Source organism: Phycodurus eques, chromosome 13 (assembly GCF_024500275.1).
Source record: "Phycodurus eques isolate BA_2022a chromosome 13, UOR_Pequ_1.1, whole genome shotgun sequence".
Classification (NCBI taxonomy): Eukaryota; Metazoa; Chordata; class Actinopteri; order Syngnathiformes; family Syngnathidae; genus Phycodurus; species Phycodurus eques.
The window spans coordinates 10,913,112-10,929,732 of NC_084537.1; the positions used below are offsets into that span (position 1 = coordinate 10,913,112).

Consider the following 16,621-nt stretch of genomic DNA (forward strand, 5'->3'; position numbering starts at 1 on the left):
TCCTGTGTGGAGTTTACATGTTCTCCCCTTGCTAAAAAAAAAAAAAAAACACAGAACTTTTTTCCTGTTGTAAATGGGCAACTTTTTAATTTCTATACTGTGGCATTTAGGGGAGCACATGGTATTTATGTTTGATTGGCGTTCGGATTATAAAGAGGTCCATGGATAACAGTATCTCCTGTATGGAGAAAAAAAGTTTGAGAACCCCTGAGTAGGTTTCTCCAAACTACAATACGATTGCCTACAAATCCCAGCATTCCACCGGTTTTAACACCAAGCTGCGCATGCGTTGTTTGTCAGGGCCATTATTTTGTCCTCAAGCTGTTGAACAACGGGGCTTCGTGAAATGAATTAAAAATACCGAACGCGGGTGGGCTATTTTTCTCTTCGCCCACCGCCACGGACATACATGGAGTGTCTCGGCCGCTAGGACGGCTTGTCGCAGGGCTATTGGCTGCCCGAGTGGACTTGGAGGCCCCGAAGACGGTGCTCGGAGTGACAGCCCCGTTAAGAGAAGAAGCAGTAGGCTGGCTGACTGGCTGGCTCTTTATCTTGTTGGCTAGCCACCTAAAGCTAGCTTCCTAGATAGCGACTGAAGGAGGGAAGGGGTGGGGGCATGGGGGCGGGGGGGAGGAGGTACAAAAATAAAGTAAAAAGGACACATTGATAATCCCGGAAAGAGTGAAACAATCAACTTGAAGAAGAGATGGCACACCTACGAGACATGCAAAACCAGGTACATGAAACAACATTTGCACACTATATTCACACACTGTCAAGACAAGGCTTTCATTGTAAGGTGGGTCATCGTAGGAAGACGAAACATGCACAGTATTATTACAGTGTTTCACAACCTTTATTCAGTTAAGGCATATTTTTTACATCACCAAATAAATTTGCCACAAAAAGTGGATACACAGGTAAGTTATATAGCATCTGCCATGTAGTGAAAGCGCATTTCACTTTTCTGCCTGTCACTATACGTCACTGGCATAAACAGATGAACAAAAATACATCAGAAATCAACAATTTTCAGAACAATGAAGTGAATTTGGATCATTTTGCACGACACACCTGATGATCTCATGGCACATTACGGGTTGGGAATCACTGTTCTAATGTCAAATCCGTATTAACCAAATTCCTTCTACACTTGTACTAAATGTGCATTACAGCAGCTGAAACAAGTATTTAACACGTCACCATTTTTCTCACGAAATATATTTCCAAAGGTGCTATTGACATGAAAATGTCACCAGATGTTGGGAACAACCCAAGTAATTCATACGTATAAAGAAAGTAGAACAACTAAAATCAGAAATTAAGTTGTGTGTAATAATATGTAATGACACAGGGAAAATGTATTGAACACATGAAGTAAGCGAGGTGCAAAAAGGCATGGAAAACCAAGACACCTAAAATCTATCAATCATCAAACAGCAATCCAGCCCCTTGTCAGTGCAAATGAATATCAGCTGGTTCAGTCCATATGTTGGCCTACAAAAAGGTCTAATAGCCAAGGTGTGAGTCAAGACACATCTCATGATGGGTAAGAGCAGAGACCTGTCTCAAGACCAGCTCAAACTAATTGTTGCAAAACATAATGATGGCATTGGTTACAGGCGCATATCTAAGCTTCTGTACGTTCCAGTGAGCACGGTTGGGGCCATAATACGTAAGTGGAAAGCCAATCATACCACCATAAATTTGCTTCGATCAGGTGTGACAGAGGAGTCCAAAGAATAATCAGAAGAATTCTCCAAGAGCCAAGGACCACCTGTGAAGAGCTTCAAAAAGACCTGGAATAAGCAGGTACTATTGTCACAAGACTTTACACCAATCTGATCGGTATCGGCCGATAATTAGGATTTTATGCTGATCGGCTGATCGCTTTTAATGTCACAATTCGCTGATCTGATCGGCTCTGCAAAAGACATTTACTCCGCGTCAGCATCGTGTACAGTATATTTGAATTCAAAAGCTAATGTATTTTTAGCCGTGTCGCGTGTCTTTTGACGTACTACTGTAAATATTTGACAACCCATAAAGTTATTTAAAAAAAAACATGTCGGGAGTGCGGGACAGACAACACATCTGATACAGACAACATGTATTGCATGGATCAGACGGCAAGACAAATTTGGTCTGTCCCGATTGCACTATGTCAGACTACTGCAATAAAATCTTGTATTCCGATACCACCACATCGGGTCTTTTACAATCACTGGGCTTTATCTTGTTAACTCATAATAAACGCGACCGGATACACCATGGCGACGACATTGCGTTGCGTGTATTCCATCCATCCATTTTCTGTACTGCTTATCCTCACCATTATAAAAACAAAATGGGGGGAAACGTGGCTGGTGGTCACCGGTGCTCGGAAGATTACGTTAATTTAAGGCTTGCTTGAGGTATGTTCACATACTTTTAATACGATACCTCTCGCAATGATGATGTCGAATCATGCTCTAAAGTTTCGATGTGTGTGAAGTAATTTTAATTACAATAAAGTAATTCAACTACAATAAGTTAGCTCCCATTATTTCTGTCATGTTGTAATGTTGGTTTGACCTGACTGATTAGAATACATGATGTGACTAGAGCAGTGATTTCCAACCTTTATGGCGCAAAGGCACATATTTTACAATTGGAAAATCTCTCGGCACACCAACAAAAAAAATGTCACAAAAAGTAGATACACAGTAAATACTGTATGTAGTTCCTGCCATCTAATAGAAGGGCATTTATTTACATACATACACACATTATTTCTTGTAAATGAATACTTTCTTTAGCAGTGAAGTAAAATGTGATCATTTCCCACGGCACCCCTGAAAATTGCTCATGGCAGACTAATGGGCCACGGCACACTGATTTCCGAATCACTGGACAAGAGAATGAATACATTAAGATAGTCATTATGCAGTGTACAAGTATATACGGGAAATTAACAAGTCATTTAAATAGACACATTACTCCATCTTGTGATCAGATCGGTTATCCTTTTTTTAAACTCGCTGATCGGCCCCAAAAATCCTGATTGTGTAAAGCCTTTTTGTCACAAGGAAAACAGTGAGTAATGTACTTTACCAACATGGCCTGTATGCACGCTCACCACGCAAAACCTCAATGCTGAAAAAAAAGCATGTAAAAGCTCGTTTAAAGTTTGCTAAACAACATTTGGACAAGCCAGTTAAATACTGGGAGAATATAGTCTGGTCGGATGAGAGCAAAATTTAACTGTTTGGATGCCATGATGCACACCACGTTTGGAGGAGAAATGGACCTGCACATCACCCGAAAAACACCATACCAACTGTGAAATTTGGAGGTGGGAACATGATGGTGTGGGGATGAATATTATTATTCATATTATTGAAGGAAGGATGAATGGGAAAATGTACCGAGACATTCTTAACAAAATTCTGCTGCCATCTACGAGGGTGAGGAAAATGAAACGAGGGGGGACATTTCAGCAAGATAATGATCCTAAACATACTGCCAAGGACACTCTCAATTGCTTTCAAAGAAAACAAATAAAGATGCTGGATTGGCCTAGCCAATCACCTGACTTGAATCCAATTGAAAATCTATGGAAAGAACTGAAACTCAAGGTCTATAAAAGAAGCCCATGGAACCTTCAAGATTTGACGAGGAGCAATGGGCCAGAAACACACCAGAGCAAAGCATTCGACTAGTTTCTCCATGCAGGAGCCATCTTGAAGCTGTCATTGCAAACAAAGGCTTTTGTACAAATAATTAAATAAATACCAGTTGGCGTGTTCAATACTTTTTCCGTGTCATTTCACACTATTAAATACAACTTAATTTAGGATCTTATTTGTTCTACTTTCATTGTAAGATTACTTGGGTTGTTCCCAACATCTGGGGAAATTTTCATGTCAATAGCACCTTTGGAAATATATTTAGTGAGAAAAATGGTGACGTGTTAAATACTTATTTGTACACACGCACAGTAAATACACTTGGTATGTATATAAAAATTTATTATCCACCACATGCCAACATGCAACATCTTTTTTTCTTGTTTAGATTTAGATTTGAATTTTAAACAGTGTAATTGATCTTTTTCCTTCTTTAATACTGACATGATGTAAAGCTCAACTCTTTATTTTAACACGCCAATGCTTTTGTGCTTTTCAGCAGGCGACGCCCATAATGACCTTAACTCAGTTGCCACGCCATTTACGTTACACCACAAACACATTGAGGAAAATCCAATTTTTCCTAGTACTACTTCTGAAACTGCATTTTCAAACGAGTTGCAAACATTGCAAACATGCATGTAGAGTAGATCATTATTTGTCAAATATTTTACACCAAGTACCACCTTAAAAATCACTGCAAAATTATGTACAGTTTGAACATTAACATTAAATATAGTTCAATAAAAAGTGTACTTAACTCATTAGACTCATCTATGTCAATAAACACCTAAATGAAAATTAAATATTCGAGTAGTAGCAAGTCAAAGAGTGAGTATATTTTTTCGGGACACTCTGTATGCTATACATGAAAAATTCATAACTTTTTAAAATGTCATTGAACTAGAATTCACGGTTGGATCCTGAGGAGTACTTCACCAAGCAAGAGCGCATTGGCAAGGGCTCCTTTGGAGAGGTCTACAAAGGCATCAACAACCGCACCAAGGAGGTTGTAGCTATTAAAATCATCGACCTGGAGGAGGCAGAGGACGAAATTGAAGACATTCAGCAGGAGATCACAGTGCTGAGCCAATGTGATAGTCCTTTTGTGACCAAGTATTATGGCTCATACCTCAAGGTGAGTTCCTCATTCAAATCATGTCTTCCCACGTGGATGCTTTGAGACATCTTTTTGCTATGTTTTGCCTACCAGGGGACCAAGCTGTGGATTATCATGGAGTATTTAGGTGGAGGATCTGCTCTGGATCTGGTAATGTAATTTCTGTTTTCTTGCACCTTTTACAAATTTGAAAAATCTAAAAGCAAAACTGTTTTTTTCCCCAACTAGCTCCGTCCAGGACCACTTGAAGAGACGTACATTGCCACGATATTGCGGGAAATCCTGAAGGGGTTGGAGTATTTGCATTCTGAAAGGAAGATTCACAGAGACATTAAAGGTGAAAAGAATGTCTTTGGTAATACAGTGAACCCCTGTTCATCCCGTGAGTGATACGTTCCAGACCCACCCGCTGTAGCTGAAAATCTGGTATTAAGAGGCTGTATAAAAATAATAATAGTTTTACAACCCCACCCGTTTGAAACACATTTAAACTTTTTCAGAATTTTGTAAATGTATTTCAACGCCAAAAAATTAAAAGTTGTGCCTTGAAATAAGAGCCAGCCGACATACAAGTTTTTGGAAATACGAGCCGTCGTTTGGCCTTTTTGTTTTGCTTTCACATGGGATAAAAAATGTGATATAAGAGCGCTTAGATGCTGGCAGTGAATTTGACTCACTTTACAAACAGAGCAGTTTGGCAGATGGTGAATAATTCTTCAAAAAAGAGGATTCAAGCTGTTTAATGCCTCTTCCAGTTGAAGTTTACTGTCAAACTAAGCATAAAGTGTCAAACTAAGCATAGAGAATTGCTCATTCCACAAGCGTAACGCTAACACATAATGGGAAATGGCAAAGATTACCTAAAAAATGTGGTGTTATAACGCCTTAAGCAACAGATTTTGAACACAAATGGCCGTCTCTGATGTCATAGGCTGTTTCGTACTCGAACGCTGGCACCTAAATCCATTACACTCATCCAGCATCCAAGTAACGGTACTTTTATTCCATTGCAATAATCTAAATGTCGCTCGCTACTTTTATTTATCAATTATTGCTTGTTTATCAACTGTTTCGTGCGCAAGACTTAGACTTCCGCGTTGGGCGCTGTTTGTGCCAATCCCATTTAACCGCTAGTGACGTTAAAGTCTAGTGCACCAATCAAACGACACAAGAAAGTCACAACATCAGCTTTCGTGTATTGTAGTATTTTACTGGCACTGTCTGCACAAACGGGGACATTTCATCTCACTTATAACTTGAGAAAACACAAAACAGAAAATTTGCACATACACACAGCAAGATTAGAATTTGCACATTCACATTTTATTTTTTTATTATTTTTTTTATTGATGTTCATGGTGTGGTTAAAAAAAACTGAAGTTACTCACTATTTACCCAGTACTTGAGTAATTATTTCACTGTGTACTTTTTACACTTAAGTAATTTTTTGGAGGACCACTTTTACATGAGTGACATTATTGTCAAGTAACAGTACTCTTACTTGAGTACAATGTTTGGCTACTCTACCCACCTCTGGAGCGGACATCCTCTCTTGCTACTCTTACGTTGAAGCAACATTTTTGCTCATCAGATCAGCCAGTGTCTTATTTGTTGCCCTAGTCTTTTGTATTTTCGTGTTGAGGTGTTGCGGGTCGTGGTTTTGGTTGTGGTGCCAGCAGAACCACGACGCACACGTAACATTGGCGACAAGAGCTGATCCACTAGTATTGTATTAATTAATTATAATATTGTCTTGTATTAATTCGGAACCGCGCCTACAATTATCTAATTAGTTTACGGATGTTAATGTTAAATGTATTTACCGATGGAGCGATGTTAGGGATGATGTCACAACGCAGAATGAACTAACTTCAAATTCAGAAAATATTGTAATCAATATTTCCCTGGAGGATGCATTTGGGATTAGCCTTTGAAATTGGGATTAGCCTTTGAAGTTGGTAATAGTGAAAAATGAAGTGAAACAGACAATGATTTTAGTCAATTATTTTCCAGAATGAGAGTTCTTAAGGAGGAGGATGCTATTCATGTGGCACAGCTTGAAGCAGGCATCAGGTGCAGGTGGAAATGGCCCTGGCTCAAGTTGGAGGCCAAAACAAAAAAGCAAATAAATTAGACAAATTTACTGTTAATCTTAAATTTGTACATCAACATCTACTTGAGCGGTGTAAATAAATGTTTTGCTGCGTGAAGAACATTTATTTTGCCTTATTATACTATTCAGAGACTTCCAGATTGGTTAATTTATGTTAAAATCCCAAAAAAGTCTCTGCTCCCAGGGCCCCCCTACAAAGTTTTTTATTATTATTTTTTTGTCATCCTTTTCATGTCTTCGGTGTTTGCATGTCAGTGGCATGTTTACCATTGCGTTCCATCACCTTTCCTTTTAACAATACTCAATTAGCATTTGGGAACCCTAATTGTTCTAGCTTTGTAGGTGGAATTCTTTCCCATTCTTGTTTTATGTACAACTTAATTCAACAGGGTCTCCGTTGTCGTCTATTGCGCTTCATAATGTGCCACACATTTTTAATGGGAGACAGATCTGGGCTGCTGGCAGGCCACTTTAGTACTTGCACTCTTGTACTACAAAGCCACACTGTTGTAACACATGCAGAATGTAGCTTGGCATTGTCTTGCTTAAATAAGCAGGGACGTCCCTGAAAAAGATGATGCTTAGATGGCAGCATATTGCTCCAAAACTGGTATGTACCTTTCATCATTATTGGTGCATTCACAAATGTGTAAGTTAGCCATGCTAAGGGCACTAACACACACCCATACCATCACAGATGCTGGCTTGTATTTGTAGATGTGGCAACCAACTGTGTTAACTGACAATGGTTTTCTAAATCGTTCCTGATGACGCCGGTTTTTAATGCGTTGCCGCCTGAGGGATCGAAGGTCACAGGCATTCAATGTTGGTTACGTGCAGAGATTTTTCCAGATTCTCTGAATCTTTTGATGTCTGAGTTTTTCAGGGACGCTCCTTTTATACCCAATCATGACACACACCTGTTTCCAATGAACCTGTTCACATGTGGACTGTTTCAAACAGGTGTTTTTTGAGTATTCCGCAACTTTCCCAATCTTTTTAGGAATGTGTTGCAGGCATCAAATTCAAAATGATATAATGTTCATCAGTTTGAACATTAAATATCTTGTCTTTGTAGTGTATTCAATTGAATATAAGTTTAAATGGATTTTCAAATTATTGTATTTTGTTATTTGTTTTACACAACGTCGCAACTTCATTGGAATTTAGGTTTGTATTCAAGTTTTTTACTATATATTTTTAAAAACTGCAAGTTCTATTTTCTTTATTAAACAATACATTACAAAAATGTTGTGGTCTTTTGAGGGAGACAAGTATGGATGAATAGGGTCTCTATTCATCTCAGTTGTGGTAGATGGTTTGAGATACACAGCACGGTAGTGACTGGTTAGCACATCTGCCTCACAGTTCTGAGGACCTGGGTTCAACTCCGGCTGTGTGGAGTTTGCATGTTCTCCCCGTGCCTGCATGGTTTTTCTCCAGGTACTTTGGTTTCCTCCCACATCCCCCCCAAAAAAACATCCATGGTAGGTTAATTCGAGACTCTAAATTGCCTGTAGGCGTGAATGTGAGTGTAAATGATTGTTTGTTTATATGTGCCCTGCGATTGGCTGGTGACCATTTCAGGGTCTACTCCGCCTCTCGCCCAAAGTTAGCTGGGATAAGCTCCAGCATGGCCGCGACCTTAGTGAGGATAAGTGGTATGGAAAACGGATGGATGGGTGGATTTGAGATACGAGCGTAGTCATAGAAATGAATTAAAGTTGTATCTCAAGGCATTACTGTATAGAAAATGCTGTATATTTTGTAGTGTCTATGTGTTAGATATGTGCCTCCAAGAGGCAGGCCCTGGTGGGATGGTATGTGACATTGGCAAGTTTTTGTGTGAGTGTCTGGGCGTGAGCTGTGGGTGACAGCAGCTTCTGCATGAGTGTCATTGTGTTTTACTGTTTTCCCGCTGTTCAATAAAAGGCTGAAAAGTGCATCGGCAACTGTGGCTCTCCTTTGCCACGTGCAAGGGCAAGTACAGTGGTGCCTTGCGATAATTAAAGGTTTAATTCATTCAATGACTATGTTTGTATCTCAAAAAACTTGTATCTCAAACATCTATTGAAATGAATTGAAATGACAATCCATTACAGCCCTCCCAAAACAAAAAACTGAAATTTTATGTTTAATGAAGAAAAACAACACTGTATTGTAAAATATAAATAGAAAACCCTGATAAAACAAAAAACGGAATTTAAATAAATAAAATGCGCTACAGTGGGGCGCGAACGGTGAACTGAAATATAATGGTGGAACACTGGAGCAAAAATCTACACTTTGAATGATTTCACTTGTATTGTAACTCTTTTTCCTTCTGCTACCTCCAGCTGCCAATGTGCTCTTGTCCGAGCAGGGCGAAGTAAAGCTGGCTGATTTCGGGGTGGCGGGACAGTTGACTGACACTCAGATTAAGAGGAACACATTTGTGGGCACACCCTTCTGGATGGCGCCCGAGGTCATCAAGCAGTCGGCGTATGACTTCAAGGTGAGACCACAGCTATGCAGAATGGACACTTTAAGCCAGTGGTCCCCAGTCACAGACTTGTTTCATGCAGCAAAAGATTCACAACTGTCCATTCCCCTGAATGCAGTTCTTAATTAATTAATTAATTAATTAATTAATGATAGACCGGTATGTTTTTTTCAGGACCGATACTGATTTTTAGGCTTTACACGATCAGGATTTTTGGGGCCGATCACTAATGTGTCTATTTATCTATGACCTGTTCATTTACTGTATATACTTGTGTACCTAATTGCTCAAACAATTCTATTTACAATAAATAATGTATCTTTGTTCCTCTATTTATGCCAGTGAGGCATAGTGACAGACAGAACAAATGAAATTACTTTTAACAAATACTGATAATGACATGTTTATTCTCACGTTCTCCAACTCTGGGCGTTGTCCAGAGTTGGGGTCCGTTTGGCTTCCCCCCACGCTGCATTGCTTGAACGCGGCATGCTCCTCCTTGTGTACATTCTTCAGGTGCCCGATCAAATTTATTGTGTTGAAGCATTTAGAGGACGTTCCCCACGACGTACGTCAGTTGTGCACAGATTGCAAATAACTTACGTGTTGTTTGTCTGAGACACTGCAAAATAGTCCCACACTGACGACGTGTTTTTTCACCGACAAGATTGAAAAAACTTTATTGGCCGTCAGTTAGAGGACTACGCCACAAGACACGTGACAAGTCTAAAAATAAACTAGCTTTTGGATTCATACGCAACGGCTTTTATTCTCACCCACATCCTCTCTCTTTAGCAACCTGCTTTTTCCTATTTTTTTTTTTCCAATGGTCTGGTCCAATCGGGTTCAACCGCATTACGCAGTGTATGGCGGGTCTGTCACCATCATTTAAAAAAAATCATGCTTAACAAAGGTAGGATGTTGGAAATGAAATGAAGGTATTCAGTGCTTTTTTGGGGGCGGTTTTGTCATCACATTATAGGCAGAGCAGGTTTGGTGCCTGAAAATCAAGTGTAGAACTAAAGCCACATTTTTAGTACGACTGCTGGTATTGCCTTTTAGATGCAGCTTTCCTTGTAAGTTGTAGCTTCTTCTTTGGTCTTTTCCCCTTTCTGAAGAAGCTGCCCAAAGACTTTTTTTAAACTCCTTTTTGCTTGCTTGTTTCTTTACTTTTTTTCTAGCGAATCATATCTCCAAGACAAGCTCTTTGACATGTATAGCGGCAACAGGCGGATGCACCTGATTTTCGAAATATACCTTCTATCAGACTGCGATGAGCAATAAAATATTTCATATTGACCCGTGCTTTTAAGTAAAACATCACAGAGGGTTCTCAGTTTGCGACGGATGTGCAATGAACTAGTGAGTGGCGTAAGAATGCATAGTCTGGAGGCACACTTGGTTACCTTCCCGCTGTACTGTTTTTCATTTGATTGTTTTATATGGCCTAAAAGTGCTTTCATACAATTATTTAATGTAATTATGACTTTACGACTGCATTAGCGTAGGTTAGTGACGGACTGTGTCGTGTTCTGTCACCGAAACTGAGGGCCTCCTGTTATGTTTCAAAGAGCAGAAACCATATGAGCACCTTTTGTTGTGTGGAAAAATGCACAGTATGTAATCACCAGCAATTTCATTTGGTACACTTGCACCATCTTTATCTGATCGCCGCTCTATCAGGAGGTCAGCCTTTATTAGGATCATAATACTTTGCTTTGATCCGGTGTCATTTTTCAGGCTGCGTGACATTCTTGAAATTGTTTCTTTTACTCAGATACCCGGGGCAGCACGGTGGACTAAAGGTTATCACAAGTCTGCCTCACAGTTCTGGGGCTGGGTTTGAATTGCAGCTCCGGCCTTCCTGTCTGGACTTTGCATGTTCTCCCTGTGTTTTCGTGGGTTTTCTCCGGTTACTCTGCCTTCCTCCCCCATTCCAAAAACATGCACAGTAGGTTCATTGAAGGCTACAACAGTTGAACTTTATTTGGGGTTAATCAAAGTCACTTTAAATGATTGCAGGTGTGTGCTGTCTCTCATTTAATATGTTTGATTTACTTCCCCACTTGAAAATACTTTTATATTGAGTCCTACAGGTTGTAAGTCACATTAATGATGGAAAAAGTTTTGAAATTATTTATCTTGTTCTTTATATATATATATATATATATATATATCACCAAAAAAAAAGACATTTTAACAGGGGTGAGTAGACCCTTTATTTGTACTGTATGTGTGTAATCCTACTGTATTAATTTTGATTCCTTTGCCCTTTTGTTAGGCTGACATTTGGTCCCTTGGAATCACAGCCATTGAGTTGGCCAAAGCCAAACCTCCCAACTCTGATTTACACCCCATGAGGGTCCTCTTCCTTATTCCCAAAAACACTCCGCCCACCCTAGAAGGAGCTTACAGCAAGCCCTTTAAAGAGTTTGTGGAGGCATGCCTAAATAAGGACCCCCGTTTTGTGAGTAAAATTTTCATGTTTTTTTAATGCATGGGCGTGTCAAATGCTTGCTTGCATTGGTCAAACATTTTACTCAAATAACAGCAGTGTTAGGATATATTACTCAAGTAAAGGTACAAAGTAGTCCTCTGAATAATTAAGTATTCAGTGAAAAACTACTTAAGTACGGAGTCACTTGTGAGGCACTTCTGATTTTTATTTCTTTTGCCGGGCATGAGCATCAAATATACAAAAATATAAAATAGGAATGTGTAAACTCCGAGGTTACCCAACACTATCACTTAAACTAAAGCATTAATGAGTTATTTTCAATTAAAGCAAATTCAGCCACAATTAATGGCGTTAACTTTCTTATTTTACACACGTGAAACAGCACAATAGGCTGACCAGGAAGAGAGTACCTAGAAAACCACAAGGTTTTTTCTCAAGTCTGAACTGAGGTAGGTTATTGTAGGCTGAAATGTGGACATTTTTCGGCAGACACAGATAACAACGCATGACCGCCTCCGTTGTTTCTGCCTTGTTTCATGTAAATGAATCACTTTAAAAACTTTGCTTCTGTGCGGGGCCACAGAGACTTTTTTTGTGGTCATGTGACTGCCTTGCTCTGTTTGATTGGATGAGTCAAATTGAGTCAAATGTCACCGGTGGTGATGTTGTTGATGTGACAGAAGTCTCTCTGACAAACCAAAACAAACAGATCGCACAAGCAATAATAGAAAGTATCAAGGAGAATGTAGCTCAATGTAATAGGGTAATATCACCACGTTTTTTTTAAATTATTATTTTTTTTTTAATCTTTTGTCTCCTTTTTTCTCTCCCGTGCTTCTTTCGACTTAGAGGCCAACAGCCAAAGAGCTGGTGAAGCACAAGTTCATCACGCGTTACACCAAGAAGACTGCCTACCTGACTGAACTGATCGACCGCTACCGCCGCTGGAAGTCCGAGGGTCACGGGGAGGAGTCCAGCTCGGACGACTCTGATATGTGAGTCTTACATGGTCCACTCTACTCACCTACTTATTGGTTACGCAATATGTAGCTCGAGTCAAACTAGGGCTCTTCTATGTCATACCCGTCATGATATTGTGATACTTTAAGTGTGGCAGTAAGATGATGTGATAATCGGAAATCAATCCACAGTATTCTTAATGCACGATTAACGTGTCCAAATTGTTAGACATAACACTTCTTAAATTGTTTGGTCATTTTCCCTCTATTTCTTTCTCCAGGGATGCGGATAGTGATGTGGATTCCTGCCCCATGTGGACCTTTCCAACAGTCAGACCAAGCTCTTTGAACAAGTTACAAAAGGGCTACACACATACTGACTTGGAGGCAAGACACACACTTGAACCACACAATCTACATCAAATCTATATTTATGTTGAAAAATCATCACATTATCTCTTTCCAGTCAGGGGATTCTGTCAAAAGGCAACCCAAGTCACAGTGCTTGTCAGCCTTGGTGACACCCATCTTCAAAGAGGTATGTCTAAATCACAGGGTTCGCAAACATTTTGGGGCCAGGCACCCCAACAGGAGAGAATTTTTCCCAAGGGCCCCCTTATGAATATGAATGTCAATTAAACATAACTACCATGTCGTCAGCCTAATAGCATAACAGTAATTGCCTAAGTCATAGTTGAAAGTTTTTGGGAAAAGAAGAATTAACCCAACAAATTAAACAAATAAAAGTCCAGTTTCAATATTTGCGGACCTGGATGACTGGGAATCCACAGTAAAATTAAGAAAAAACAATCTTTAGTAAGCAAATTTGTTTTTGTTTTTTTATTGATGCTGTGACATTATGTTAAAAATGACTTGGGCAATTATGCTATTAGGCTAACGACCTGTACCTTGCATGCAATAGAAATCAAAAAGTTGCCTATTGCCTGAGAAGTAAAGTCATAATCAGATGAATTTTGCTGGAAAGAAAAGTTGTAATCTTAGGAGAATAAAGTTGTATTTTTCCAAGATAAATTCGTAATTTTATGATCTTAAAGTTAGTTTAACGAGGAAAGAAAGTCCGTTTCAATGAGTGAATTTCAAAGACACAACTTTATCCTCATATTATTACGTGTTTCATTGTGGAAAAGATGCCTTATTCTCAAAAAAATATGACGATGCATAGTCTAAAAAAATATGCCTTTTGTTCCACAATTTTTAGTACCTGTTATAATGCATTATTTGTTTTTCTAAATTGCCATTCCTATGGCATCCTGACTTTCTGAAGGCAAGAGTAATTTCATACAACAAATTCTATAACTTGACCTCTTAAACTACGTTTTGATTGAGCTATTAATGCAACAACATTTTTATTGTGGTTGTAGTTTATTAGGCATAATGTTACTACAATAAAGTCATATTCTTTACATTCTCGGAGTATGACTTTTTTCCCTTGTTAACTTCGACTTTAACATGGCATTTTACGGCATTTCATGTCCGGAAAACCGCTAAATTCAGGCTGGCATGGATTTCAGTTGAAGTTGGAGTCATGACCTGTCCTACGAGTCCAAACCTAAATTCAAACTCTGGAATTTAAGTGGAATTAACACAGTTTCTTTAGATCTGGAAAAATGTCAGTCCAACGGGACAAAGAGCCTGGAGTCTGAGCTGGTCTGATCACAAAAAAAGTTCATTCTGAAAGGCAAAAGATCAAATTCATGAGCATCTCCCAGGAGAGACCGAAACACAATGAGCAAAACACAGGCTTTTTATATGAAAAGTTGGGACAACCCCTTTTCTCTGATTGGTCAATCCTTGATGGGCTGCTCTCTAATGTGTCATAGAACTGGCCATATTTGGCCAGTCCTGTACTTGCTTCCTTAATGGTGTCATATGTTTGACTAAACATGTAACAAACAAAGTGGTGGTGCTTTTGCGTGGGGGTAGGGGCTAGAACAGATTATCCCTCCATCCTTTTTCTGTACCGCTTATCCCAGGGTCACAGGCATGCTGGAGCCTATCCCAGCTATCTTCAGACGAAAGGCGCGGTACACCCTGAACTGGTCAGCAGCCAATCGCAGGGCACATATAAACAAACAACCATTCACACTCACATTCACACCTACGGGCAATTTAGAGTCTTCAATCAACCTACCATGCATGTTTTTGGGATGTGGGAGGAAACCGGAGTACCTGGAGAAAACATGCAAACTCCACACAGGTGGGGCTGGGATTTGAACCGTGAACCTCAGAACTGTGGGGCAGATGTGCTAACCAGTCACCACCGTGGGTTAGGGTAAGGGTTTAGAACAGATCTTTGTCATATTAATTCATTTCAGTGGGGAAAATTACAGAACAAATTCAAACAAACTTTCAAGGCAAGGTATACTAGAGATTTCGACTGTTTTCTTTCCTGATCCTTATTGACTCCGTCGGCCCTCAGCTAAAGGAGAAGCGGCGAGCGAGTGGCGGCGGAGTTGGCGCCATCGAGGAGCTGGAGAACGCCTTCAACCTGGCTGAGGAATCCTGTCCGGGCATCTCCGACCGCCTCGTCACACACATGATGGAGAGAGTGTGCAGGTACACCACTGACATCTGGGATCTAGAAAGAACCTGCCGTCGTCTAATATGCCGCTGTTTGTTTTCTCAGGTTTTCTTTAAACGGAAACACCACGCCGTCTTCGCGATGAAACCCTAAGATGAATGTTCAACCCTCACCCAACAAATCAGACAAGGACCTCAGCTGTGCCCCACCCACCCACTTTTACAACCTGCCCACTCCTCATCACCCCCGCCCAAGAGACCTTTTATGTAGTTATTAAATATTTTTACAATTTTTCTTTTAAGTGTGGAGAGTATTTAAGACCAAAAAAAAAAAAAAAAACACGTTGGGTATACCTGTTAGACTGAAAAGGTGTAATAAATTGAATGGAAAAAAATAATTCTCGCATATTTTCTAACAAGAACACACATACTGTAGAATATCGTTAGCAAAATAGCATGATTGCCGAAGTTATTTTGTAATGTTTTTGCAAAACAAAACAACAAATTCAACAAACTAGAAGAGTGCAGTTGAGTCCTATATTAATAAAGAGTCCTATATTATTGGTATTTTTTACTGTTATTGTGACAGTAAGTCAGAAATGACTTGGGCAATTATGGAAAAGTGGCCTTTGTGCTTATCAAAATCTAAAAGGTGCCTGGAAACTTTCCTCTAAGGTCCTGATACCCAAAGACTAGAAATTCAGTTCTATGGAGACCCACCCCCAAAAAATTAATGGTCATCCAATTCTTCGTCATTTCAAGGCAGGGGTTCTCAAACTTTTCGGGTCCAAGGAAGCCAGAGTAAATTATTCCAAGATTCTCCCATGGAAGAATTAAGGGAACAAAGTAAATTATACTTAACTACCGTCTACCCCTGGAGTGATAAAGTGGTTGACTGCACAGGAACACCAGCATGCATCTTCTAAATACAGACAGACAAACTTGTAGGATAACTGTCTACTTTGACCATGAATGTAACAATAAAGTAACAATACATTGTGGTTGTTTATATATTTAATTGCAAAATAAAATAAGTTATGCAACACATTAAAAAGGTCCTGTAAGTCTATTTTCAGAACAGTACACTGTAAGTTCATGTCAAGCTGGACACAATATGACAACCCAGTCAGACAAGGAAATGCATGGAGCATTGAGTTAGTTTAATGGGAAATGTATAACTTACTGTATTAAAACAGGTACTGAATGAACAACAAATTAGCATTAGAGAAATTATCTTGAAAGAAAATCTTGCAAGTTTAGACTACTTGAAACAGAATACT

At 39.4% G+C, this 16,621-nt stretch overlaps 1 protein-coding gene across 1 annotated transcript; it reads left to right on the forward strand.

The window, feature by feature from the left end:
* Window positions 1-294: 294 nt before the first annotated feature.
* On the forward strand, window positions 295-15,633 carry stk25b (serine/threonine kinase 25b). Its single transcript, XM_061694658.1, has 11 exons — window positions 295-736; window positions 4,576-4,806; window positions 4,882-4,938; window positions 5,017-5,125; window positions 9,238-9,395; window positions 11,665-11,850; window positions 12,691-12,836; window positions 13,082-13,187; window positions 13,267-13,338; window positions 15,241-15,377; window positions 15,448-15,633. Exons 1-11 carry the CDS (start codon window positions 707-709, stop codon window positions 15,485-15,487), a joined length of 1,272 nt encoding a protein of 423 aa, XP_061550642.1. The 5' UTR covers window positions 295-706; the 3' UTR covers window positions 15,488-15,633.
* The last annotated feature ends 988 nt before the right edge of the window (window positions 15,634-16,621 follow it).

Excerpts from the sequence above, each read along its gene's own strand:
- stk25b (XM_061694658.1), top strand. The coding sequence starts at position 707 with ATGGCACACCTACGAGACATGCAAAACCAG. Across the intron at positions 737-4,575 it reads TACGAGACATGCAAAACCAG|AATTCACGGTTGGATCCTGA; the intron begins GTACATGAAACA and ends TCATTGAACTAG. Across the intron at positions 15,378-15,447 it reads ATGATGGAGAGAGTGTGCAG|GTTTTCTTTAAACGGAAACA; the intron begins GTACACCACTGA and ends TTGTTTTCTCAG.